This window comes from Schistocerca nitens, chromosome 4 (assembly GCF_023898315.1).
Source record: "Schistocerca nitens isolate TAMUIC-IGC-003100 chromosome 4, iqSchNite1.1, whole genome shotgun sequence".
NCBI lineage: Eukaryota > Metazoa > Arthropoda > Insecta > Orthoptera > Acrididae > Schistocerca > Schistocerca nitens.
This window is the reverse complement of record NC_064617.1, coordinates 334210294-334238000: the sequence shown is the minus strand read 5'-3', so window position 1 is coordinate 334238000 and position 27707 is coordinate 334210294. Positions and strand designations below refer to the sequence as shown.

At 42.5% G+C, this 27707-nt stretch overlaps 1 protein-coding gene across 1 annotated transcript; it reads left to right on the top strand.

Annotated features, from left to right (window-relative positions):
* Positions 1-419: 419 nt before the first annotated feature.
* On the top strand, positions 420-27707 carry LOC126252291 (cytochrome b5 domain-containing protein 1). The gene is made up of 3 exons (XM_049953172.1): positions 420-620; positions 8124-8342; positions 27589-27707. Exons 1-3 carry the CDS (start codon positions 420-422, stop codon positions 27676-27678), a joined length of 510 nt encoding a protein of 169 aa, XP_049809129.1. The 3' UTR covers positions 27679-27707.

Sequence of the window (27707 nt, the reverse complement as noted above, 5' to 3'; positions counted from 1 at the left end):
TGAAAATATTACAGGAACAGCTCACTAAATCGGCAGCTTTACACCAATTTCCAGAATGTTCTTATGCTAGCTTGTCCTTGAGAACTACAGTAATTACCAAACAGTAGAGATAAACTTTTTCATGAAAGTCGAATCTGAATTATAAGTTAGTGAACGAACGTTCAAAAAAAAAAAAAAATAAAAAATAACTACTTTGTGAACGACATGAGAAAATATTGGCTTACTTTTTCACCGCAAAAAGGCACATGTATTTCTAAATCAGATTTACGGCAGTTAGCATATATTCACGATACATGTATATCACGAACGTAAATCTTTGATTTATTTATGAATTTATACTAAAATATTTATTCTTTGGAATTGTGAACCCCGCACAGGAAGAAGTTGGTTAAATCAGTTTTGTTTTTGATGTTAGCATCATGTCGTCATCGCTTCCTTTTTTTACTCCCTCAGAAGTGTACGTACATAACACGCCAGACGACATATGGGTGTCTTTCTTGGGAAAAATTTACGATCTAACGCCGCTGGTCAAACAGTATGAGGGAAGTGATATAATTAAGCCGATTTTGGCGAATGCCGGCAAAGATATATCCCACTGGTTTCAAAAGGAAACAGGGCAGGTAAGTGGACATTATCAGTAACCAGAACAGTAACTACGGATAAAGAGGAGCCTTCGATACGAGTCGTTGGCTTTGGCGAGTGACGTAAAAAACAGGCGACAAACGTCGTAAATATTATGTCCAACATGACATCATATCAGTGTGGATTCCTTCAATGTAGCACTCAGAAACAGTGAATAAGAAAAAAAATTAACAACGTCGCAAAGTAAGCATTTCGGATTACGAATATTGCAGTGAAAGAAATAGTTTCTACCGCTATGATGGACGTCGGAACATAAAATATGAAGTGGAAAGAATTGATTCTGGTAAAAATGGAAAGTATTCGAAAATACACAACTCAAATAATATTGTTTGCTTTCCGACGCTGTTAATTTTTTAAAACCACTGTTTCATATACAGGGTGCTCCATTGATCGTGACCGGGCCAAATATCTCACGAAATAAGCGTCAAACGAAATAACTACAACGAACGAAACTTGTCTAGCTTGAAGGGGGAAACCAGATGGCGCTATGGTTGGCCCGCTAGATAGCGCTGCCATAGGTCAACCGGATATCAACTGCGTTTTTTTTAAATAGGAACCCCCATTTTTTTATTACATATTCGTGTAGTACGTAAAGAAATATGAATGTTTTAGTTGGATCACTTTTTTCGCTTTGTGGTAGATGGTGCTGTAATAGTCACAAACATATGGCTCACAATTTTACACGAACAGTTGGTAACAGGTAGGTTTTTAAAATTAAAATACAGAACGCAGGTACGTTTGAACATTTTATTTCGGTTGTTCCAATGTGATACATGTACCTTTGTGAACTTATCATTTCTGAGAAAGCATGCTGTTACAGCGTGATTACCTGTAAATACCACATTGTTCAAAATGATGTCCGTCAACCTCAATGCATTTGGCAATACGTGTAACGACATTCCTCTCAACAGCGAGTAGTTCGCCTTCTGTAATGTTCGCACATGCACTGACAATGCGCTGAAGCATGTTGTCAGGCGTTGTCGGTGGATCACCATAGCAAATATCCTTCAACTTTCCCCACAGAAAGAAATCCGGGTACGTCAGATCCGGTGAACGTGCGGGCCATGGTGTGGTGCTTGGACGACCAATCCACATGTCATGAAATATGCTATTCAATACCGCTTCAACCGCGCGCGAGCTATGTGCCGGACATCCATCATGTTGGAAGTACATCGCCATTCTGTGATGCAGTGAAACATCTTGTAGTAACATCGGTAGAACATTACGTAGGAAATCAGCATACATTGCACCATTTAGATTGCCATCGATAAAATGGGGGCCAATTATCCTTCCTCTCATAATGCCGCACCATACATTAACGCGCCAAGGTCGCTAATGTTCCACTTGTCGCAGCCATCGTGGATTTTCCATTGCCCAATAGTGCATACTATGCCTGTTTACGTTACCGCTGTTGGTGAATGACGCTTCGTCGCTAAATAGAACGCGTGCAAAATGTCTGTCATCGTCCCGTAATTTCTCTTGTGCCTAGCGGCAGAACTGTACACGACGTTCAAAGTCGTCGTCATGAAATTCCTGGCGCCTAGAAATATGGTACGAGTGCAATCGATGTTGATGTAGCGTTGTCAACACCGACATTTTTGAGATTCCCGATTCTTGCGCAGTTTGTCTGCTACTGATGTGCGGATTAACCGCGACAGCAGCTAAAACACCTACTTGGGCATCATCATTTGCTGCAGGTCTTGGTTGACGTTTCCCATATGGCTGAAAACATCCTGTTTCCTTAAATAACGTAACTATCCGGGGAACGGTCCGGACAAAGAAATGATGTCATCCAGGATACCGAGCAGCACACATAGCACACGCCCGTTGGGCATTTTGATCACAATAGTCATACATCAACACGATATCGACCTTTTCCACAATTGGTAAACGGTACATTTTAACATGGGTATTGTATCACGAAGCAAATACCGTCTGCACTGGCGGAATGTTACGTGATACCACGTACTTATACGTTTGTGACTATTACAGCGCCATCTATCCCAAAACGAAAAAAGTGGTCCGACTAAAGCATTCATATTTCTTTACGTACCACACGAATATGTAATAAAAATGGGGTTCCTATTTAAAAACAAACGCAGTTGGTATCCGTTTGACCTACGGCAGCACAATCTAGCGGGCCAACCATAGCGCCATCTGGTTTCCCCTTCAAGCTGGACAAGTTTCGTTCTTTGTAGTTTTTTCGTTTGACGCTTATTTCGTGAGATATTTGGCCCGGTCACTATCAATGGACCACCCTGTATATACCGGTATCTGTTCAAAAAGAATAAAACGCTAGAAATTACCGAAATAAAAAATACGCATTTATTTTCTCAAAATACAGCCCATGTAACCAAAATAAACCACGCTGCTAAACGAAAGAGTCAAAACTGTCACACAAAGAAAGTAAAGTAGAAGTACACTTTCAGGCTCAGCTGCTTTTCCGAAGTCTGCTACAGTTGATATTGCATCCCATAATTCTCGGAAATCACATTTGCTTCCTGAATAACCGTAGCTCATATTATAGTCGGAAACAGCGAAATATTCCAAATAAATAATTACCTGTCAATCGAATCACATTCGGAACTAAGCCAAACAAGCATCGCAACGAACGTTAGTATGTTGTCAGCCAATGACAATAGTATTGATTCGCAGATAATAAATTGAACTACATAGTTCAAATATTCCGCGAAGTCGTAAATACAAGTAGGTTATTGCGAGGAGCATCATATATAATGCCATACGATACAAATCAACCAGACACCGAACATTAGTGTTTGCATTCGTTTCCTTCGACACTTCAAGAAAATTTGCGCATTACACTTAACACAGATCTCTTGTTACACTACAGGTGAGTCTCTTACCAAGCGTAGTTTTCTTGGCTTTAAAGAGAAAACTGTTGAATTATAACCTAAAATAGACCTCAGGCTACGATGCATATCAGCCTGTCACCACAGAAACCTCTTCCTCTTTTCGTTGGCTTCGCAAACTCACAACCAAACAGTTGTGGTCCAACGTCACCTAGACCTCACGCTACGGTCCAGATCAGTCTGACACCATAGAAATTTCTTCCGCTGTCAAATTCGTTGGCTTCGCCAACTGACAACTACAATGTTGCATTCCAACCTAACCTAGACCTCAGGTTACGTCACTGATCAGTGTGTCACCACAGATACCGTTTCCACTGTAAGATTCATTGGCTTTACCAACCCACATCCAAATCGTCACCTTCCATCGCAAGACAGACCTCCGGATAAATCAGATCTTTATCGTGACATGAGGCTGTTCTATTGACTCACGAAGTAACCGTTCTCTCGGAAATTCGGAACTTCTTCAATTACTCCTACAGACGCGTCTCTCTTTTCACTCCACCTCCTGCTCGACATGTTGTAAATTTCTGTCTACAAATTCGCTAACACCAACGTCAAACAATTGCCAACATCAGCACAATGCAAGAACCATGACTCAGGAAGTCACTGTTAGACAAAACTACAATAGAAATTAAAATTAAGGTAATAGTGTATGCACCAGTACTTACCAATAGTGAATTAATATCCCCAGTAGGTTGGCGTCCAAGAAATTAAGGCTATCTGCGAACTATTAAAAAAATCCTGATACTTCAAAACCAAACAAGAGACAAAATTCACCAAACAAAAGTAATTGCCAACATTAAAATAAAAAAAAAAACGAAAAATGCACCACCATTCGAAAAAAGAAAATTAACTCTCTTTCTTTGCAAATACGTCCTCCGCACAAACTCCATAAAAACCTCAAACAAGATCGATTTTGTGGAACATTCTTCCTCGAGACATACCCATTTAAATGACTATGTAGTACTCAAATTCTCTTTTTCCCTCGCCAAATAATACTTTTTATTGCCCCCAAATACTCGTCAACTGTGTTTGTACATGCCCCTGATTTTTTACCGAAAATTAATGGTAATGATTCACAACCAAATGCTTGTACCCTTGTACCCAATTTCGTCTAATCCCTTATAACTGCCGGCCGGTGTGGCCGTGCGGTTCTAGACGGTTCAGTCTGGAAGCGCGTGACCGCTACGGTCGCAGGTTCGAATCCTGCCTCGGGCATGGATATGTGTGATGTCCTTAGGTTAGTAAGGTTTAAGTAGTTCTAAGTTCTAGGGGACTGATGACCACAGATGCTAAGTCCCATAGTGCTCAGAGTCATTTGAACCAATTTGAACCTTATAAAAAGCCCACCCATCTGACATTATGATTGACCCATCTGCTATATAGCTTTTTACTAACTGCAACACAGTACAAGCTGCCCTTTCTTTATTACCTTAAAAATAATGTCTGGAGAAGAGTGGTTCCCCGAAACAACTTCCCGCCCCCCTCCCCCACGCCCATGGTCCGACAATTATCATGCCCTCTCTTACGATTTATTTTTTTGCCAAACTGCGATTTGTCAATTTCTATAACCCCCGGTCAACCAGTTTTGCCCCGTCTCCTAACAATATCGGAACAAACTTCCCGGAAAAATGAATACCAGTCTATAACAGTTTTGCGGCCTATTTCTGTCTCATAAGCAGCAAGCCAACCAGGAGATCTTAAATAGAAAATGTAAGAACGTAATAAAATACTTTTCATAGGAAGTTTTGATTTCTCAAACCATGTCTCTCTAACGAATAGATCCCCACACAAAATCTTTTGCACAGCACGACATGAACAAATTGTTCCTGTGTTTATGCAAAAATTTGAAAATACGATGTCGTTGTCATAAATAATTAATTTGTGCTGTCTGGCAAAACTGGTGACATTCATTGATTCCCTCAATTGATCAGCCAATTTCATAATATGGAAACGAACGAGAGGAATTTGTTGTTCCTCATTCCCACACAGCGTCTCTCGTCACCCGGGTGGTCCGGTGACAGGCGGGCTCTGCTGATCTTGAAAGGGTTAAGCCGACGGGTGTGAGGGAATCGAGTGAATGCTTTCCAGACGCCAACATTGTCATTATACCGGCGGAGACACACCCGCAGGGGCCTGAAGGAGCGGCTGGTCTAGAGATTCCGTTACTTCGCAGAAACTTAGCGAAAACACTTTCTGGCAGGCTACCAGCGAGGCGTGGGAATGACTTGTGTCCCCAGGCAGTCTTGGCGGGCAAATTCCCGCGTTTTCTGCAAAATCGTAACTGTGATTGGCTTGTTCAGGGCATAGCTCCGTGACGTAGCGAAATCGGCGCAGAAATTGGCGCCAAGTATCTCCATTGGTGGTGCTTCGGCAATAGAGTGGAATTCTCCACCGGTTTTCGAGTTGCTGATTGGAACGTTTAACCAAGGCCACTGTCGTGGGGGCGGGAATGTTCTGTGTTTGGTTTTGTACGGGTGCTCTGGTGTGAGTCGGCTCTTGCCTTTCGGTCGGAGTAGGTTACAACACTGAGCTCTCGCTGCTCTGGACAGCCTGCCTTCCGTCGGCTGTCTAATATACTTTTATTTGATTGTAACTGTTTAAAGAAGTTGCTGAAGTTTCTACTTCAACGTAAGTTTCTGAGTACAGTTGGCAATTGAGTGTTCTGCATATAAGCGGCCTATGTTGTCTGTCTTGGGCAGTTTTGGCTAAAGTTGACTGTTTGACTGTATCGGAGTTACTGTGTGACTTCACTTGCTAAAATCAATCACTGTACCGTCAGTGATTGTGTGGCGAGCCTTCTTCGTCTCCCTCAGAGGCGCATTTGTATTGATAGGAAGTCTTTAGTCTGGAACAACCAGACCAGGACAATTTGTTTCGGGCTATACTCGCGACATTATCATCACCACGATGGGACGTCGAAGCAACCAGCCATCGCTTCCGGTACGCCAGATCGTGTCCTTGCAGTTAAGAAGACAGCTTGGTAATGTATGTCCACAGCACTGGCAGACTAGGGAATTTGCACTGTGATAATCAGAGCTCAGCAGAGCGCGCCTGTTCGTCTTTTCTAACTTTGTTCTGTCTTGGGTGTTCATTGTCTGAGTTATCACTACCGTAGCAGAAATTAATGTTGAGTTGGCTGGGTGTTTCTCTTAAGATTTGAGTTGCAAGGAATTGGCTCCACATACCACTTCGTCATAAATGTCACAATTTAGTTTATGGACAACTTCACCTTCACAGCATTTATTTGAGTATCCAATTTGATTCAATTTGATGTATTGTAAATGTTTCATGTGTTTTGTTTATGATTTTGAGTTTAGTCATAATAAATCAAATTGTTATTTTGGACAGAGCTTTCATTCTGTTAATCGGTAGAGCAACCCTTTCATTTCTAACTACGTTACTGAAACTTTCCTTTATTTAATTAATGTCTATCAAATTAAATTATTGCAGGTGCCAAACTCTTTTCTACTCCACTTGCTGGGTCGATTACAGTCAGTTCGCGTTTCTTCTTAATCCATGTGCAACAGCAAAAGTAGGAGTTAGAAAAGGGGGGGCTTAGAGCATCATTTCCATATGAAAATCGAGAAGAATTTAGTGTTAATTACACTGCCAGCCCCGGCACCTCGCAAGGTATCATAAGATGTTCAGAATTATGGTTGTACTGCACTGCACGGCAACAAACTCGTGGGCATGTTACTCTCTCTCTCTCTCAATCTCTCTCTCTCTTTCATACACACACACACACACACACACACACACACACACACACACACACACAAAACACGCGCGCGCCATGCGATCATTCAAGAGAACGGGAAAGTTCTTATGCAAATACAGTGTATGGCACAGAAAATATTTCCTGAGCCATTTAAGACATCGAGAGGATGTTTTCCTCCCGTAAAAGTATACTGAAGGGAGAAACAATTATGGTAGCGTCGCTGCTCGAGTGTTTTGAAAGGTCGCAAGACTGAATTAACATTTTTAACTGGATATGCGTAATATGCAGCACTTTCAAGAGCCATGAGAAGAAGAGCGTTGTGAAATGACATTTTATTCATTACGGAGTATGGAGGACTATTATGCTGTTAGGACACAGCTCCGGCAATGAAATGACGTGAGGGCAGCACACTGCATAAACTTCGGGCGTAGTTTGTTGCATTTCCTAATTTCCTGAAGGCTTCCAGAACCGTCCCGCAAAGGTAATCATTCAGTGTAAGGCTGGATAATTTACTGTGGGTGCTGTGGTCACTTTCGAAGTATCACGCTCATTATCAGCTGTGACTGTTGTCCACACGGAAAAAGACGGTACTGACTCCTACTTAACAATAATATTGGTTTTTTGAGGGAGAGAGAGAGAGAGAGAGAGAGAGAGAGTATAATCATTGATGTAGCTTGATAACAGAAAGAATTTCTTTTTCTACTTTGGTCAAGATGTTGCGTCCTATATAATGGTTAATGCATATGAGTGGGAGTCATTTAAATGCCATTCCCTGCTCTGATTGGCCAGTAAGTGTTGAATCATTTGCTGGTTTCTTTTGAGGTGTTCCATAGTTTAATACCATTCATTATATACCATATTTCAAAACTGATAAATGGAATGTTTTGCAGATTAGGCACTATATACATCCAATAATTGACGTCTCTGTACCATATGCACCACATGGTCCACTGCCCCATATTGGACCTCAAGTACCAACTACAGCCTGGAGGCAGCTAACACACCCTCCATGGTGGGAAGATAAGAAGCTTATCGTGGGGAATCTCACAAAACGAGCACGGCCTATTCGACTACGTAATATGAACACTGGGGAGCAATTCACGCTTACTGTAAGTTCATTCTATTGATATTACGTCACAGGGATAAAGTTATTCTACTTTTTTGAAACACATCTGATTCATTACGTGTTGAATAAACAATTAAAGGAAAATTATATTTTTAAATTGTGGTGAGACTAAATGCTGAATGATGTGAATTGAAATTCGTAAACGAGTCACCGATACTCGTAATTTTCTTCATTCGCGTTGTAGGTAAACATAACAAAGGACGTGCTTTACTCAGAGATGTCAGAGTACACTATCTAGTGTTGAATCTTTTTTCTCATTTCTGAGAGCGTCTCTTACATCCCACGTAGAGAACAAATTGGATAAATTTAGTCTAACAGAACAATAAGAATCACTGCAAAGTACCTCGTACTTCTTTAAATGACTCAGAAGAAAAACCATTTGTTACATAATATTATGCTGTGATATTGTTGAGTAGTCTGTGGAGAGACTAGAATATGTGATTTCCTTCGTCCTTCCGAAGTATTTACTACCACTTACTTGAAAACTTTAATTAAACACTCACATTTAAATAGTATTGATAGTTAAAATGCCCATACTACCTAAATTCACACATTTGTTTATTTTGAAACTGGTTAGCCCATACCCATATATTTGTTGGCTTTAGTTTTGGATGGTGGTACTCGTTGACAAATGGAGATTTTTACTGTTCCTTATTTCTCTTCGTGTTCTTTTTATGCTGTTCTTTTATTCTATTCCTTAAAGCAGCTTTAATATTTATGACCATGTTTGGGACGAGGAACATTATAAACAAATTTACGTACTTGAGTATAGGAGGTTGGTAACAAAAACCACAGTTTATATTTATAGTGTACAGAAGACAATGAATATATTTTAATGATTATTATTTATCTTTCCCCGGAGGTATGCGATTTGGTATTAATGATTCCTTCCAAATATTAATATAGACACATACTGTCTTACCCCGATTAAGCTTGCAGGCAATTGCGAATTGCAGTTTTTAAGCTGGGTTTACACAAGCAAGTCGCTTGCAGAAGTTTTTGCTGCAAGTTATTGCGAGCCGCTTGCAGCTGTGTTTACACAGCAGCGCAAGAATTAAGCAAGATTCTTCTGCAAGTTCTGTGGCAAGAAACTTGCGTCAACAACTTGTTGATACTGTTTACATACGCTTTCAGTACCACTACGAGTGTCAGCCGAAGTATAACATCACAAGTAGGCGGGTGAGATATGCTGCAGCTCTTGTAATTGTAATGAAAAACGTGAAAAAGAAAAAGAGAAGTACACTCCTGGAAATGGAAAAAAGAACACATTGACACCGGTGTGTCAGACCCACCATACTTGCTCCGGACACTGCGAGAGGGCTGTACAAGCAATGATCACACGCACGGCACAGCGGACACACCAGGACCCGCGGTGTTGGCCGTCGAATGGCGCTAGCTGCGCAGCATTTGTGCACCGCCGCCGTCAGTGTCAGCCAGTTTGCCGTGGCATACGGGGCTCCATCGCAGTCTTTAACACTGGTAGCATGCCGCGACAGCGTGGACGTGAACCGTATGTGCAGTTGACGGACTTTGAGCGAGGGCGTATAGTGGGCATGCGGGAGGCCGGGTGGACGTACCGCCGAATTGCTCAACACGTGGGGCGTGAGGTCTCCACAGTACATCGATGTTGTCGCCAGTGGTCGGCGGAAGGTGCACGTGCCCGTCGACCTGGGACCGGACCGCAGCGACGCACGGATGCACGCCAAGACCGTAGGATCCTACGCAGTGCCGTAGGGGACCGCACCGCCACTTCCCAGCAAATTAGGGACACTGTTGCTCCTGGGGTATCGGCGAGGACCATTCGCAACCGTCTCCATGAAGCTGGGCTACGGTCCCGCACACCGTTAGGCCGTCTTCCGCTCACGCCCCAACATCGTGCAGCCCGCCTCCAGTGGTGTCGCGACAGGCGTGAATGGAGGGACGAATGGAGACGTGTCGTCTTCAGCGATGAGAGTCGCTTCTGCCTTGGTGCCAATGATGGTCGTATGCGTGTTTGGCACCGTGCAGGTGAGCGCCACAATCAGGACTGCATACGACCGAGGCACACAGGGCCAACACCCGGCATCATGGTGTGGGGAGCGATCTCCTACACTGGCCGTACACCACTGGTGATCGTCGAGGGGACACTGAATAGTGCACGGTACATCCAAACCGTCATCGAACCCATCGTTCTACCATTCCTAGACCGGCAAGGGAAATTGCTGTTCCAACAGGACAATTCACGTCCGCATGTATCCCGTGCCACCCAACGTGCTCTAGAAGGTGTAAGTCAACTACCCTGGCCAGCAAGATCTCCGGATCTGTCCCCCATTGAGCATGTTTGGGACTGGATGAAGCGTCGTCTCACGCGGTCTGCACGTCCAGCACGAACGCTGGTCCAACTGAGGCGCCAGGTGGAAATGGCATGGCAAGCCGTTCCACAGGACTACATCCAGCATCTCTACGATCGTCTCCATGGGAGAATAGCAGCCTGCATTGCTGCGAAAGGTGGATATACACTGTACTAGTGGCGACATTGTGCATGCTCTGTTGCCTGTGTCTATGTGCCTGTGGTTCTGTCAGTGTGATCATGTGATGTATCTGACCCCAGGAATGTGTCAATAAAGTTTCCCCTTCCTGGGACAATGAATTCACGGTGTTCTTATTTCAATTTCCAGGAGTGTATTTGGGTTAGAGAGTGGATAATGAGAAGGTCGCAAAATGGTGCCTATAATAACCTTTTGCAAGAACTGGGTATCGAGAGCATGGATACTTTTGAAAACTTTTGCAGAATGTCCTCAAATGATATGGAGTATTTGTTTATGTTAATAGCGACCGTCATATCAAAACGAGACACAAACTCCCGTACTGTTATTTCAGCAAAGGATCGTTTGCTAGTCACTCTATGATCTATAGCTACAGGAGAGAGCTACGAATAAAATAGGCATTTCATTTACTTATGTGAAACATACAACCAAAAAAAGTTTGAATTTTGAAATCTTTTCGTTGTAGGAGACTCATACAAGTCCCTAATGTACCTGTTTCACATTCCCGTCAGCACGATTTCTCTAATCGTACCCGACGTATGTAGAGCCATTTCTGACGTCTTGAAAAGAGAAAATTATTTGAAGGTATGTGAAAACATAAGAATGAAATTACATTTTTATTGAAATAAACTGCATTTTACAGAATGATATGCTTATAAAAATGTTTTTTTCTAATGCTCATAAAATAGAAAGTGACAAGCTAATTAAATAGAGCATGTAATAATTACACATCTTCTTTTTCCAGACTCCTAAAACCGCAAGCGAGTGGATACAGGTGGCAAAGGGGTTGTGTCTTGAAATTATGCTACTTTCTCTGTACTTCTTTCACAGATGTGTCGAATATCGGCGAGATTCCGTTTAATGCGATCATCTTCTTCACTCTATCCTTAAAGTCCCGGTTATGCACGTTCCATATTTCGGGTTAGCTCTCCACGGTTTCAGTAAAATGTTCTGTATCCTGCTTCATCCATTCCCGTTTCTCCTCCATTTCTGAAATTTGTTTGCATGTAATACGTAAGATGGTTGCATAAAATTAAGCCACCACTTTAAGTAAAATGTTAAATGTAAGTGTTATGCAGACGACATACTTACTATAACTTGCGCTTCCTACTTGCAGGAAATAGAAATAAATCCTAAAAGCTGCAAGTTACTTGCAGATACTTCTTGCGTGGTGTTCACACTGGAAGCGGAAAACGTGCAGCAAATCACTTCCGCAATAAATTGCTACAGTCGCAAGTCGACTTGGCGATATGTTTACACTCGCAGATCGCGCGGCAGGTTCCTCCGCGCAAGTAAATTGCTGCAATAACTTGCTAGTGTAAACCGAGCTTTATTCATTAAATTAATGCTAATTGCGGATGAGTAGGCAAAAGGGTCTTATCAGTTAGAATGATGTACGGGAGCTCACTGTCTTTGTTCACCGTATCCATATTTGAGAAAGAGGGAGACAAACGAAAGGAATCCACAGATGAATTACGAACTGTGGCCTATATAATTACAGGTTGTGTTTACTTATTGCTCTATTTATTTCAAAATGACTGGTCTGTTTTGTAACCGCCATGGAGATAGACAATGAAAAGATGTTACAGATTTAACGTCATTCAGTAATCTCCCAAACTGTTATGTAACAGATCTAAGTTCTGCTTGCTATTGCAATTGTGCATAGTTTCTGTGCACATTTGTAGATTGTGTAAAGTACTGTATAAAACATGGTGTAACTTTTATTTACCTCCGGCCTCAGTCAACATGTTTTCACAAGTACTGTCGTGTTATTATAGGGTATTAAGTACAGATGTTATGACCTTAGGTGTACAGTTGCCTCTAGACGCCCATACCTGTTCGTTCCGAAGAGATGTAGCTACTAGTTAGCTTCAGCCATCGGAGAAGGGCTTCCACTGAATTTCCCAAATTGTAACAGGAACTATACGCCAGTCTTCTTGATGACTGTTGAATAACTGTTCCCATGTTTTTGAATGAATAATTTCGCGCACAACAGATAGTCCAGCTTACTCCAAAGATATTCGTTGAGCCACAGGCCATCAGTTTGCGACTAAAGAAAATCCACTTGATTTTCTGTAAGTTACATACAACGGTGCTTGTTTTGTAGATAGGTTTATTATCAGGTTGATAAGATCCGACGAAAACTGTTTTTTTTCTGTATTTCAGAGGTAGCTTCTATTATCAGCAAAACTACTGGTCTGAGCCCAAATGAGCCACAGACATTCTATGAAGAAAAAATATGGGAGTACGATTGCTGCCATATTCTTTAGAGTGACGATTCAGAATGATGACAACGACACACACACACACACACACACACACACACACACACACACAGGCTTTCGCTGTACCCCACAAACTCATTCATTTGTTAGAGTTTCATTACCCTGACGCTATACATACAAGGTCCTTCACCACATATATAAGACACTTCAGGGCAGCCCTACGGCTACACAAGGCCTCTGCGAGGGATCCGCCAAAATAATATCAACCTAAAGAACAAACCACACCAAATCTTGTCACACACTGAGAAAAACAACTCTTATAAATATAGGCCCTACCTACAGTGAAGCAGTATAACAAATCTACAATAATGCTACGATCAAAAATTACAAACAAAAGAATGTAGTTTGTACAAGTAGGCACGTAGCGACTCAACACACGTCACTACACAAGCACGAAGCAGCCATTTTGGCGCGTTCTCCCTCCCTCTCTCTCTTTCTGTCTTTCGCTGTGCATAATCTCATTCACACATCATCAATATTTCACTATGCTATCTCCATCTCCCTCTCATCCACAAACACCTCAAAACTTCTTAAAGGATTTCTTCGCTTCGCTATCAATGCTTCACTGCCCGGGGCTATACACTGATGAGCCAAGCATTATGGCCACTTAGGTAATATCTTGTTTGTCAGTCTTTGGAACGAAACACTTCACTGATTCTGCGTATCAGGGATCCGATAGTTTGTTGGTAGATTTATGGCAGTACATGGCATTAGATGTTTATGAACAGGTCACGTAATTCGCGTAAATAACGGGCTTCTGATTTGCGTACATGGCGATGGCGCCCGATAGCGACCCAGATGGGTTCCATAGGATTTACATCAGGCGAATTTGGTCGGCGAGACATCAACGTGAGTTCATTGTAATATTCCTGAAACCAATGTAGCGCGGTTCTGGCTCCGAGGCAGGGACAATTATGCTGCTGAAAGATGACATCGGTGTCGGGGAAGACATAAAGTATGAAGGGATGCAGGTGGTTCGCAGCTGTCAGCGTGTCCTCGATTACCACCACAAGTTACATGCAAGCACAGGAGAATGTTTCTCATAGGTTAATATTGCTGGCACTAGCCTGTGTCCGTGGTGCTCTGCACGTTTCGGGCTGCCGTTCACCTCGAAGATGGCGTTCGTGGAGACGACCATTGATCTAATGTGGCAAAAATGTGATTCGTCCAAAGAGCCGACGGTCGAATGCCGATGGTCCAGTGCCCACTGCAGTCGCAGTTGGCGACGTCGTTGGGTCAACATGTGAACACCTAGGGGTGGTCTGCTATGAAGCTCCGTGTTCAACACTGTACAATGAACGGTGTGCTCTGAAACACTTGTGCGTGCACCAGCATTATGCTCTTACGGCAGAGATGCCACACATCACCATCTATTATACTTGACAGAGCAGACAGGCCTCCGAAGCCCACATTCTGTGAAGAGTCATGGACGTCCAACCATTTAGCGCCTAGTGGTAGTTTCACTGTCCTATTTGTTTCTGTAGATGCTCACGAAAGTAGCACGTGAACGTTCGACCAGCTTCGCCGTCTTCGCGATACTCGTTCACTGGCCTTACATAATGATCTGTCCCTCCCCACAGTCACTTATCTCCGTTGATTTCCCCATTTGCAGTCCGATCACAGCTCGCCACGTGTCGCAAAGTTACCAGGCGGCATCCAGCCTCCAGTGGGCAGTGGTCATAATGATTTGGCTTAGAGAGCGTCCGTTGAGTATATGAGGTGGTTTTGGAATTTTTTCAACTCCACATTCGCCGTTGGTGAGATGTCGTGAGATTTGCCTCGACCCTCCTTCACCCCTAATCTCACATGAGACTTTTCAAAATGCGTATTTTCAGTGTAAAAACTTCAGTCTGTGCTTGATTGCGTTGGATTTGTTTAAAAACCACAGTTTGCTTAATTCTTTTTATTTAATGCTTGTTAAGACTAGTATTTAAGACAGAACGTAATCTAGAATCACAGTGAGAAAATATAACAATAAAATACTCAAATAAAAGGAAATAACAAAATTCCGAAAGGAATATTCATTCTAATTGAGTCCATGGGGACTCGTGTGGTCTAAAGAGTGACTACTGTCCATGTGATTTTCAGCAAAACCATCTGCTCCTTCAGCCTTGCTCTTATTTAGCCACTCCAAACCGCTGTCGCTTGCATACAGAAGCTCGGTAGAAAGAAAGGTGTTTAGCCTACCTTATTAAGGAATGCCAGGGTAGTCCAGGCCTTTGTCTCCGCCTCTTCTCTGAGGAGCTGTTCGATCTCGTACTGAATATGAAGCACCAAGTCTTCCTTTTTCTAAAGTGCGCGTCATTTACGACGGCGGCCGTGTTTAGGTTTATTCTGCGCATCTGACGTCACAAAACACAGTCAGCCAATGAACAGAGAACGACGTTGCCAGAGCTCGACTGCAGTGTTGAGCACGGACGAGTGTCTCAGTTTTAGAAACTTTCAGTCATAAATAAAGTAACTGAACAAAAGCAATGTCTTGATAGCAGACTTTCTTTTATAGAAAGCTTGGAAGAAGCGTTCTTTATACCAATTGCTTCATATTCTATTAATTAATTAAACCAAACAACCAATAAGCCTCCTAATTCAGGCGATAGCAAGGAAAGGTGTTTGTATCATTCTCACTAACCGCTTTTTCGCAATAAAGAACAGCGGTAATTGTTTATTTCCTATTGTCCTTCGACGAAACGTGAGTAATTCATAGTCATACCAACAGTGTTTGTCGGAATTATGCGTGTTCTTTTAAAGCCCTCGGGGAGCCAGATTGGCTGATGAGCTGTGTTAGCGTAATGGTTAAAGTGTTTGGCTGCCAAGTGGAAGGTTCTAAGTTCAAACCTTCTTGGGAGGTTAATGTTTTCTTTATTTAAAAACAATATCAAAGTGTGTTACTTCATGAATTTTATTCATTTGAATGTAATTTTTTGAAATTTCTAGTGGCAACTAAAATCGACCATACAGAAAGTATACGCTATGGACTTTTACCTCTGCAAACCCTTCAAAATTTCGTGCAATGGTTTACTACATCTAATGCTGCACAATAACTGCGACGAACATCGAAACAAAATTAAGTCTTTTAAGGGGGAGGAGGGGGGGGGGGAGGTATCAGTCAAGAAGATGTGTAAAAATCAAATTTTTAGGCCAAGTAGTTTTTGTGAAATCGAATGATAAAGTGTGTCAAAGCAGTAGAAACACCATGTGTCTGCACAGGCGAACAGTGCAGTGATGATAAAATAGTGCACAGCGCGAAATGCGGGGAGCACGTCTCTGCAGCAGCAAAAGGGTTAATGCGGCCGTTGGTGGCTTTACTTCATAAACTGCGCGCTCCCCCCTAAACGTAAGTTTGCGAACTATACTATGGCGCTGCTTCTGTTGGCGCGTGCAACTGGCAACACAGCATCTCCCGCTTCTGGGCGGGCATGCGCGAACCGCCAAGATAAAAGAATTGAACTATAGAACATCTGCTTCGCTGCTTTCCATAACTTCGTCACTTCATCCTGGCAGCACTTCTTCGTCTTGTAGACGTGTCTTTTCACGTATGGAACAAAACAAGCATGCTAACTCATTCCGAAAGAGTGACAGCGTTGAATGAGCCGTCGAGTAACGAACCATTTAGGGGCTAAACACAAGTGGGGATCTGTTCGCGCGTCGCTGCCACCCGTGTCGTAAGCCGCGGCGTTCGTCGAGTCGTACGTTTGGCTGGTCGTTGGCGGCTGAGGGCTACTGTGCTAGTTCGTGGCGCTCGCATAACCGTGATAAATATTACTGTGTAGGATTTGGCCATATTTTAACGGAGTAACACGTGTTACTCAGTTTAACCGAGTTTTTTTCGCAATTTCACACTGTTTCTTGAGGAAAGAATTTACGTTACATTTGCCGAGCCATTCCTTTCCCCCATGTTTAGATTAGATTAGATTAGTTTTTCGTTCCGTAGATCCGTGCTGAGGAGATCCTCGTGGATGTGGAACATGTCAATTTTTTTAAGCTGAAATAACAATACTACTAGTATGAATATATACAATACATCATTTGTTTCTATTAAAAAATTCGTCAATGGAGTAGAATGGGTTGGCCACTAGTAAGTCTTTCAGGCTCCTTTTAAACTGATCTTTATTTGTAACTAAATTCTTTATGTTTGCTGGCAAGTTATTGAAGATGAGTGTTCCTTAGTAGTGGGCCCCTTTTTGAACTAAGTGCTTTTAAGTCCTTGTGCAGATCGTTTTTGTTCCTGGTATTGTATGTATGAACTGAGCTGTTTGTTGGAAAAAGAGATATATTCTTCAGGACAAATTTCATTAAGGAGTAAATATATTGAGAGGCAGTAGTTAGTATACCCAGTTCTTTGAAGAGTTTTCTACAGGACGTCCGTGAATTTACTCCACAAATAATACGTATTGCACGCTTTGAGACTCCGAAAACTTTTGTTTGACTTGAAGAGTTACCCCAAAATATTATACCATATGACACTATGAAATGAAAGTAGGCAAAGTATGCAAGCTATTTCATTTTTATGTCGCCTGTGTCAGCTAACGCTCGAATTGCAAATACAGATTTGTTAAGGCGTTTCTGCTCTACTGTGGTGTGCTCCTCCCAACTGAATTTATTATCAAGTTGTAATCCCAGGAATTTAAGACCGTCAACCTCTTCTATCTGCTCTTCTTCATACTTTATGCATATGCTGGGTGGAAACCTCTTACAGGTTCTGAATTGCATATAGTGAGTCTTTTCGAAGTTTAATGTCAGTGAGTTGACTTTAAACCATTTATTAATATCCATGAAAATATCATTAGCAGATCTTTCTAGAACTACACTCAACATACTATTTATTGCAATACTTGTGTCATCTGCAAACAAAACGAACGCTGCTTCTGGCAGTGTAACTGATGAGAGGTCATTAATTTACACAAGAAAAAGCAATGGCCCTAAGATGGATCCTTGTGGGACACCACATTTATTTCTTCCCATTCTGATGATGACGGATGACTTAATTCCCTAGTCCCTTGCACTGACACACTTTGTTTCCTGTTAGCGAGGTATGACTTGAACCACTTTGCAGCACTCACTGCCCGTGACACCATAGAATTCCAATTTATTTAAAAGGATGTTGTGGTTCATACAATCAAATGCCTTTGACAAATCACAGAAAATACCCGCTGCTTGTAATTTGTTATTTAATGAATTAAGTGCATTTTCACTGTAGGTGTAATAGCCTTCTCGATATCAGAACCCTTCAGAAATCCAAACAGTGTTCTTGATAATATGTTATTTGTGGTCAGATGGTTGAGAAGTTGCCTTACTTTTTCTAAAATTTTTGAGAATGCTGGCAAAAGTGATATCAGTCTGTAGTTTGATGGTATCTTTTTATCCCCTTTCTTGAATAGGGGCTTAACATCTGCATATTTTAGCCAGTCAGGAAATGTCCCAGCTATAATTGACTGGTTACACAAGTAACTTAGAATTGTACTAAACTCACAAGAACATGCCTTAATTAACTTTGTTGATATTTCATCGTACCCACTAGAATGCTTTGTTTTTAAAGATTTTATTATGGACGTTATTTCTTTTGGTGAACTGACATATTCATGTACCTGAAGCTATTTGTAAAGGCTAGTTTCAGATATTCAAGGGCATTATTTACTGATTCTGACAATCCCATTCTATCAGACGGGGTCCGAATCGGCTCGACTTCCTCGCCCACTAAGCGCCTCACATAATTCACGGAAGCTCCGTTTTTAGTGTAGCCTATAGATTCGCACCATGCAGCACAGGGTACAGTTCTTACTCGAGTTTGCTATTATCAACACGCAGTCAGATTCGGCACGGCGAAAAGAAAGTGTGACGAATCTTGCATCAGTCTCGGACTTGTTGATTCTAAAGTGGGCGAAGCGCATGCTAACGCTGACAATTTAATAAAACCATCTTGGCAGACATAACACATGTTCGCTGCATAATCTGGAAAGCAACTTTCTTCAGCGCAGCTTTCAGACCACTGCTTTGCGTCGAATTAACTGCCTCGCAGGCTGTATCACACAAGAACTACTTGGTTGCCTTCAGCACAACAATCAGCTTCCAAATGAATGAGTCAGCTGATGTTTCAGACTGGCCATCTTGCTGATACAAGGGATGTTCAATAATTAATACAATACATACTTTTCTCGATCAATTTTGGCTGAAAAAATGCGTAGTTTGTTGTGGGACACTGTGGAATGTTCCTGCTACAGTCCCTATAGTTTAATGAAGTTCCGATAGGTGGCAGCGCTATACGTAGCTTTCATAATGGCTTCTGTTGCAGACGTACGTTCCAAGCAGACAGCTCTCAATTTCTTTTGGCGGAAAACCAGAGCATAGCAGATCTTCATAAGCGCTTGCAGAAAGACTACGGGGACCTGGCAGTGAACAAAAGCATGAAGAGTCGTTGAGCGAGGCGTTTGTCACCATCGCAACAAGGTCGTGTAAACCAGTCTCCCCCGTGCCAGCCGGTCGCACACAGCTGTGGCTCCTGCAGTGTTGGAACGTGCAGGCACTCTTATTCGAGGTGATCGACGGATCACAAACACCTCGCTGCACAACTGGACGACTCTGTTGGTAGTGATGAACATACTCGTCCACCAGCCGGCTTACTCAAAGGTGTATGCCTGCTGAGCTACTCGCCGCCTAACAGAAAAAAAAGGACAACAAAGGACCATCTGTGCAGAATTACCTGCATGATACGAAAGCTGATCGTGACAACTTTTTGTCGAACATCGTCACAGACGGTGAAACATGGGTTCATCACTTCGAAACGAAAACAAAACGGCAGTCCATGGAGTGGCGCCATTCAAAGCTGCATCCTCAGCCTGTAAAGTCATGGCGATGGTCTTTGGTTCTCTGGAGGTGTTATTCTGTTTGAGATCCTATTTCATGGTACAACAATTAACTCTGAAGTGTATTGTGATACCTAAGGAAATTGAAGGAACGTCTTCAGCTTGTTCGTCCCCACAAAAATACAAAAAAACTTTTCCTTCTCCATGACAACGAAAGTCTGCGCATCTGAGAGGACTGTTCTTCCTCATCCACTCTACAACCTGGATCTCGCACCTTCCGACTTCCATTTGTTTGGCCGAATGAAAGAAACACTTCTTGGATGCGGGGAGACTTGGCTCCAGTGTCGACCAATAGAGTAGTACCATGCGACCATAAAGGCCCTCCCAGTACGATGGCGTAAGACCGTCGCGTTGAGCAGAGATATGCTGCAAAATAGGGTGTTGTAGCCAAAAGAATGGGGAATAATATGGCGTAGTGTAATCTTGAAAAAAACCAACCTTCTTTAAAAAAAATGCGCTGTATTAGTTACTGAACGCCCCTCGTAATTGTACGATATCCACATAAAACATTCAAGCGAAGAAGATTTGCTTATGTGCACATTGTTGTCAATTAACACCACCAGAAAAGAAACTTCCAACACGATTAACATTTTTTTTTTTTAAAACCAGTCACCTTGAATGGAATGATCGTATCGATATTTGTACAGAAAAGGCCAAGGCAATGACTGCTAAAACGGTAGGAGCGGTGTTATTAAAAAGCGCCAAACTATAGTTCCAGCCACTGTATCCTGCACAGACAAGCACTAACGGTAAAGAAGATGCTGCCAAACCCACAATTTGTTCTTGATGTAGCAATAACAATAATCAATTGTGTTAAATCACGCCCTCTTCAGTGCCGATAGTTTTCAACATTGCGTGAAGATTATGGGAGCAGACATAACGGGGGCAGATCTTAACAAGACTATTCGAACTCAGAGCTGAATTACAAACTTTTACGAATCCCACTCCTTTTAAATTAAAATACCTTTAGCGATGGGACTTGGCTGTTCAAACTAGCTTTCTGGTAGATAGATTTGGAAAAATTAATGAATTAAAACGGTGCTTACAAGGAAAACAGGCACCAGTTTTCAGTACTAATGACAAAACAACCGTCTTGAAAGAAAAATCCATTTTTGTATTGTCTGTGTTGGCAAGAGGGAACTAGAAAGCTTTTTAACACTGAATATGTTCCATGGTGAGACAGCAGGTTTCTTCGTGTGGAATTCTGTATAAGACATTGTGTGTGTACGTTACCTGTTCATGATCTGGGCGATCCACACAGGATGCAGTAGCCTTCATGATTCCAGATATGCTTGTGTGCACATGGATTGAGGTAGCAGATCGTGTAGACATTTTACAGGTTACAAAACGCGCCCATATAGAAGTTTATGAATTTTTTGTACAACATTTTTTGAGCTAGTTTACATTATACAAACCCTAAGTATCTATGTGTCACAGCTTTTTTTTATAATTGCATTTGGAAATCAGTAAGGGTTCATGTGGAAACCTTATACATTCCAATCATTCGAGATTGTTACAGTGTAGAACTTGCCGAGCCCAAGTACTCCCATGCGGGCATGTGTATTCACTAATTTATGGCAATCAAGAACGAGGTTATTGGCGCTCTCTTTCACCTTACAGTTGGTATTCCTGATACTGGACTGTATTTTTTTCTTTGTACCAGTAGTAATTTCGTGTGGCTCAATGGCTTGCTACAATCTTTCGATTGCACGGTACTTCGACGGACTTGTTTGTCCCCAACCCACCACAGTAATCCTACTGGGGAAAAAGGGGCCCTATAGTTTACCGTAATATCCGAACCACACGTCGTTTGTGGCTAATCATCACAGCACTGAGAGGTGAAATACTATGCGGTCCGACCGGAATTCTATCCTGCAACCTTTCAGCTTCCAGTCGATCGCTATATCACTTGTCCACAAAACCCTACTTGCTACTGACATGTTGGATCTCTGACTACAGTTTATCTCAGATTTCACCAAGTTCCCATTCTTCCCAATTTCAGCAGGAAGATTACATGCACTCACGTTAGGGCTTACATAACATTTCTTACGTGTGTATATGCAGACAGAAGCGACAAGTGAAAATTCATACCAAGGCTGAGATTCGAACCTGGGCCTCCCGCTCTCTAGGCAGATGCGCTAACCACTACATCACAATGGCTTTGCACAACATTAGGGACTTTCCCAGCACAATTCCTTCCTCAATCTAAATTCCCAAGCCTCAACCCACTTTGTGCTCCCATAAACTCGAACAGCATTGCAGAAGCTCTCTAACTGTATCGAATAGCATCTCAGCATCAAACGAAATGAGAGATCATACCTGAAACCCAGGCAACGGTGCGAGACTAGATGGTTCCAAATACCATTTTAACTCTCAGGCATCTGTGATGTGTATATGCAGAGTGAAGAAACAAACGAAAATTTGTGCCAATGCCGGGGTTCGAATCCGGGTCTCCTGCTAACAAACAGATGGGCTGGCTATTACGTTACCCAGGGACAGTGGCTTTACACAACTACAAACACAGCACGCCTCCCTCCTCAGTCCGAATTTCCATTATGCCAAATGGGCTGAGGCGTGTATTGCAATACAGACTGAGGAGGAACCGTGCTGTCTGCGCAGTTGTGCAAAGCCACTGTCCCTGGGTAACGTAATAGTCAGCCCGTCTGCCCAGTGAGCAGGAAGCCCCGATTTGAATCCCAACCTTGGTACAAATTTTCATTCGTCGCTTCACTCTGTATGTATACATCATACATGTTTGACACTTAGAATGATCTCTCGTGACATATACTGTAGTTTCATTTGATTACATTTTTCTCTCGTTTCCTGCGTGGTCCAATATTAAAACGGGGTGATTTGGCGCCATTTGAACGAAGAGAAGGGAAATTTCATCTGTAGTTGTGTGTTTGGAATTCTGAGTAAATGACATTATACAGGGTGTTACAAAAAGGTACGGCCAAACTTTCAGGAAACATTCCTCGCACACAAATAAAGAAAAGATGTTATGTGGACATGTGTCCGGAAACGCTTAATTTCCATGTTAGAGCTCATTAGAGTTTCGTCAGTATGTACTGTACTTCCTCGATTCACCGCCAGTTGGCCCAATTGAAGGAAGGTAATGTTGACTTCGGTGCTCGTGTTGACATGCGACTCATTGTTCTACAGTACTAGCATCAAGAACATCAGTACGTAGCATCAACAGGCTAGTGTTCATCACGAACGTGGTTTTGCAGTCAGTGCAATGTTTACAAATGCGGAGTTGGCAGATGCCCATTTGATGTGTGGATTAGTACGGGGCAATAGCCGTGGCGCGGTACGTTTGTATCGAGACAGATTTCCAGAACGAAGGTGTACCGACAGGAAGACGTTCGAAGCAATTGATCGGCGTCTTAGGGAGCACGGAACATTCCAGCCTATGACTCGCGACTGGGGAAGACCTAGAACGACGAGGAAACCTGCAATGGACGAGGCAATTCTTCGTGCAGTTGACGATAACCCTAATGTCAGCTTCAGAGAAGTTGCTGCTGTACAAGGTAACGTTGACCACGTCACTGTATGGAGAGTGCTACGGGAGAATCAGTTGTTTCCGTACCATGTACAGCGTGTGCAGGCACTATCAGCAGCTAATTGGCCTCCACGTGTACACTTCTGCGAATGGTTCATCCAACAATGTGTCAATCCTCATTTCAGTGCAAATGTTATCTTTACGGATGAGGCTTCATTCCCACGTGATCAAATTGTAAATTTTCACAATCAACATGTGTGGGCTGACGAAAATCCGCACGCAATTGTGCAATCACGTCATCAACGCAGATTTTCTGTGAACGTTTGGGCAGGCATTGTGGGTGATGTCTTGATTGGGCCCCATGTTCTTCCACCTACGCTCAATGGAGCACGTTATCATGATTTCATACGGGATACTCTACCTGTGCTGCTAGAACATGTGCCTTTACAAGTACGACACAACATGTGGTTCATGTACGATGGAGCTCCTGCACATTTGAGTCGAAGTGTTCGTACGCTTCTCAGCAACAGATTCGGTGATCGAGGGATTGGTAGAGGCGGACCAATTCCATGGTCTCCACGCTCTCCTGACCTCAACCCTCTTGACTTTCATTTATGGGGGCATTTGAAAGCTCTTGTCTACGCAACCCCGGTACCAAATGTAGAGACTCTTCGTGCTCGTATTGTGGACGGCTGTGATACAATACGCCATTCTCCAGGGTTGCATCAGCGCATCAGGGATTCCATGCGACCGAGGGTGCATGGATGTATCCTCGCTAACTGAGGACATTTTGAACATTTCCTGTAACAAAGTGTGAAGTCACGCTGGTACATTCTGTTGCTGTGTGTTTCCATTCCATGATTAATGTGATTTTAAGAGAAATAATAAAATGAGCTCTAACATGGAAAGTAAGCGTTTCCGGACGCATGTGCACATAACATATTTTCTTTCTTTGTGTGTGAGGAATGTTTCCTGAAAGTTTGGCCGTACCTTTTTGTAACACCCTGTATACAGGGGTTCCACGTGCCACCCGGGAGCCAGAGAAAGCGGACCCCGATTGCCTCAGGACGCACTCTTTGGCAGTAGCGCACCTGATGTAGTCGAGGATAAAATGCGTTTTTCTGTGATGAGGCATGGCTGCATTTAGGGAGGTACCTCGACTCACAGAGCAATCGTCGCTGAAGTTCTACAAATAGTCATCAGTTACAGTAATGAGTCTCTAAACGATGTGGATACGGAAGTGTGGTGTGCAATTACTGCAACACGATTTATTGCACCTATCTTTCCTCACCACTTCATAACATCTGATATACTGCAATATTTTTTCAGAAAACTACCAACTATCGAAAAGATCTCTGTGTATTTCATGCAGGACATTCATTGCAGGCGCACAGATCGCCACTTCGCCTGTGGCATTACATGAAATATTTTAATGCTATCCATCTTGCAAGGATAGCAATGGCCAGCTGCATTAGCAATGTCTGAATCCGTCAGTCGATGCTTCGTACATGCCAGTCTGAAGTGCTAGAAGGCACAATGGTTCTTTTTTTCTCTACACCTTTCCAGGCCTAGTTAAACCCCTGAAACGGATACGCCCTATGCAACACTCCGTGAGCGCCATGCGGTGATCGGGACCTGCCTGTAGCTGTATCTCATCTACATCTACATGATTACTCTGCTATTCGCGATAAATTGCCTGGCAGAGGGTTCAATGAACCACCTTCAAGCTGTCTCTCTACCGTTCCACTCTCGGACGGCACGCGGGAAAAACGAGCCTTTTTCTGTGGGAGCCTTGATTTCTCTTATTTTATCGTGATGATCATTTCTACCTATGTGTGTGGGTGCCAACAGAATGTTTTCGGAATCGGAGGAGAAAACAGGTGATTGAAATGTCATAAGAAGATCCCATTGCAACGAAAAACGCCTTTATTTTAATGATCGCCATTCCAATTCACGTATATATCTATTGCACTATCTCCCCTGTTTCGCGATAATACAAACCGAGATGCCCTTCTTTGAACTTTTTCGATGTCATCCATTAGCCCCACCTGATACGGAGCCCACGCCGCACAGCAATACTCCAGAATAGGGCAGACAAGTGTAGTGTAAGCACTGTAGTAGATATGTTGGACATTCTAAGCGTTCTTCCAGTGACACGCAGTCTTTGGTTTGCTCTACCCACAACATTATCTATGTGATCGTTCCAATTTAGGTTATTTTTAATTGTAATCCCTAAGTATTTAGTTGAATTCAGAGCAAATAAATGGTTCAAATGGTTCTGAGCACTATGGGACTCAACTGCTGAGGTCATTAGTCCCCTAGAACTTAGAACTAGTTAAACCTAACTAACCTAAGGACATCACAAACATCCATGCCCGAGGCAGGATTCGAACCTGCGACCGTAGCGGTCTCGCGGTTCCAGACTGCAGCGCCTTTAACCGCACGGCCACTTCGGCCGGCACGAATTCAGAGCCTTCAGAGTTGTGTGTCTTAGCGCGTAATCGAAATTTAGCGGATTTCTTTTAGTACTCATGTGAATAACTTCACACTTTTCTTTATTCAGGGTCAATTGCCACTTTTCGCACCATACAGATATCTTACCTAGATCATTTTGCAATTCGTTTTGGTCGTCTGTTGACTTTACAGGATGTTAAATGAGAGCATCATTTGCAAACAATCTAAGACAGCTACTCAGGTTGTCTCCTACGTCGTTAATATAGATCAGGAACGATAGAGAGCCTAAAACACTTCCTTGGAGAACGCCGGATATTACTTCTGTTTTACTCGATGACTTTCCGTCTATTACTACGAATTATCACCTTTCTGACAGGAAATCGCGAATCCAGTCGCACAACTGAGGCGATATTCCTTAGGCATGCAGTTTGATTAGAAGGCGCTTGTGAGGAACGGTGTCAAAAGGCTTCTGGAAATCTAAAAATATTTACTGAATCCGTGCTGATTATGTGTCAATAAATTGTTTTCTTCGAGGTAGTTCATAATGTTCGAACACAGTATATGTTCCAAAACCCTACTGCAAATAGACGTTAGTGGTATGGGCCTCTACTTCAGCGGATTACTCCTACTTCTCTTTTTAGATATTGGTGTGACTTAAGCAATTTTCCAGTCTTTAGGTACGGATATTTCTGTGAGCGAGCGGTTGTATATAATTGCTAAATATGGAGCTATTGTATGAGCTTACTCTGAAACGAACCTGACTGGTGTAGAGTCTGGACCGGAGGCCTTGCCTTTATTAAGTGATTTAAGGTGCTTTGCTACACTTCTATGTTTCTCACCTTCGCAGTTGTTCTTGATTGGAATTCAGGAATATTTACTTCGTCTTCTTTCGTGCAGGAGTTTCGGAAAACCGTGTTTAATAATTCTGCTTTAGTGGCACTGTCATCAGTGACTTCAACGTTGTTATCGCGCATTAAAGGTATTGATTGCGTCTTGCCACTGGTGTGCTTTATGTATGACCAGAATCTCTTTGGATTTTCTGCCAGATTCCGAGACGGAGTTTCGTTGTGGAAATTATTAAAAGCATCTCGCATTGAAGCAATATATTTCGAACTTCTGCAAAAAATTTCCAATCTTGGGGATTTTGCGGTCTTTTAAATTTGGCATGCTTTTTTCGTTGCATCTGCAATAGCGATCTGACACGTTTTGTGTACCATGGGGGATCAGTACCACCATTTATTACTTTATGTGGTAGCGGTATACATCTCTCAATTGCTGTCGATACTATCTCTCTGAAATCATTCCACATTTTTTCTACGTTTACATGATCAGATCGGAAGGAGTGAAGACTGTCTCTTAAAAAGACGTTAAGAACATTTTTATCACCTTTTTTAAAATAGATATGATTTGCGTTTCTTTTTGATGGTTGTAGGTGTTACGTTATTCAGCCTAGCAGCAACTGCCTTGTGGTCGCTAATCCCTGTATTCGTCACGATACTTCCAATTTGTCCAGGATTATTTGTTGTCAGGAGGTCAAGTATGCTTTCGCAACCATTTAAGCTTCGAGTGGGCTCATGAACTAATTATTCAAAATAATTTTCAGAGAAAGCATTCAGTACAAATTCGGATGACGCTTTATGCCTGCTGCCGGCTTGAAACGTATAATGTTTCCAGCATATCGAGGATAGATTGAAGTCATCACTGACTATAATTGTATGAGTG

What these genes read in the sequence shown, in the direction of transcription:
- LOC126252291 (XM_049953172.1), top strand. Translation starts at nt 420, where the DNA reads ATGTCGTCATCGCTTCCTTTTTTTACTCCCTCAGAAGTGTACGTACAT. An exon ending in TTCAAAAGGAAACAGGGCAG is followed by an intron (nt 621 to 8,123) that starts GTAAGTGGACAT and finishes AATGTTTTGCAG; the next exon opens with ATTAGGCACTATATACATCC. An exon ending in GGGAGCAATTCACGCTTACT is followed by an intron (nt 8,343 to 27,588) that starts GTAAGTTCATTC and finishes AATAATTTTCAG; the next exon opens with AGAAAGCATTCAGTACAAAT.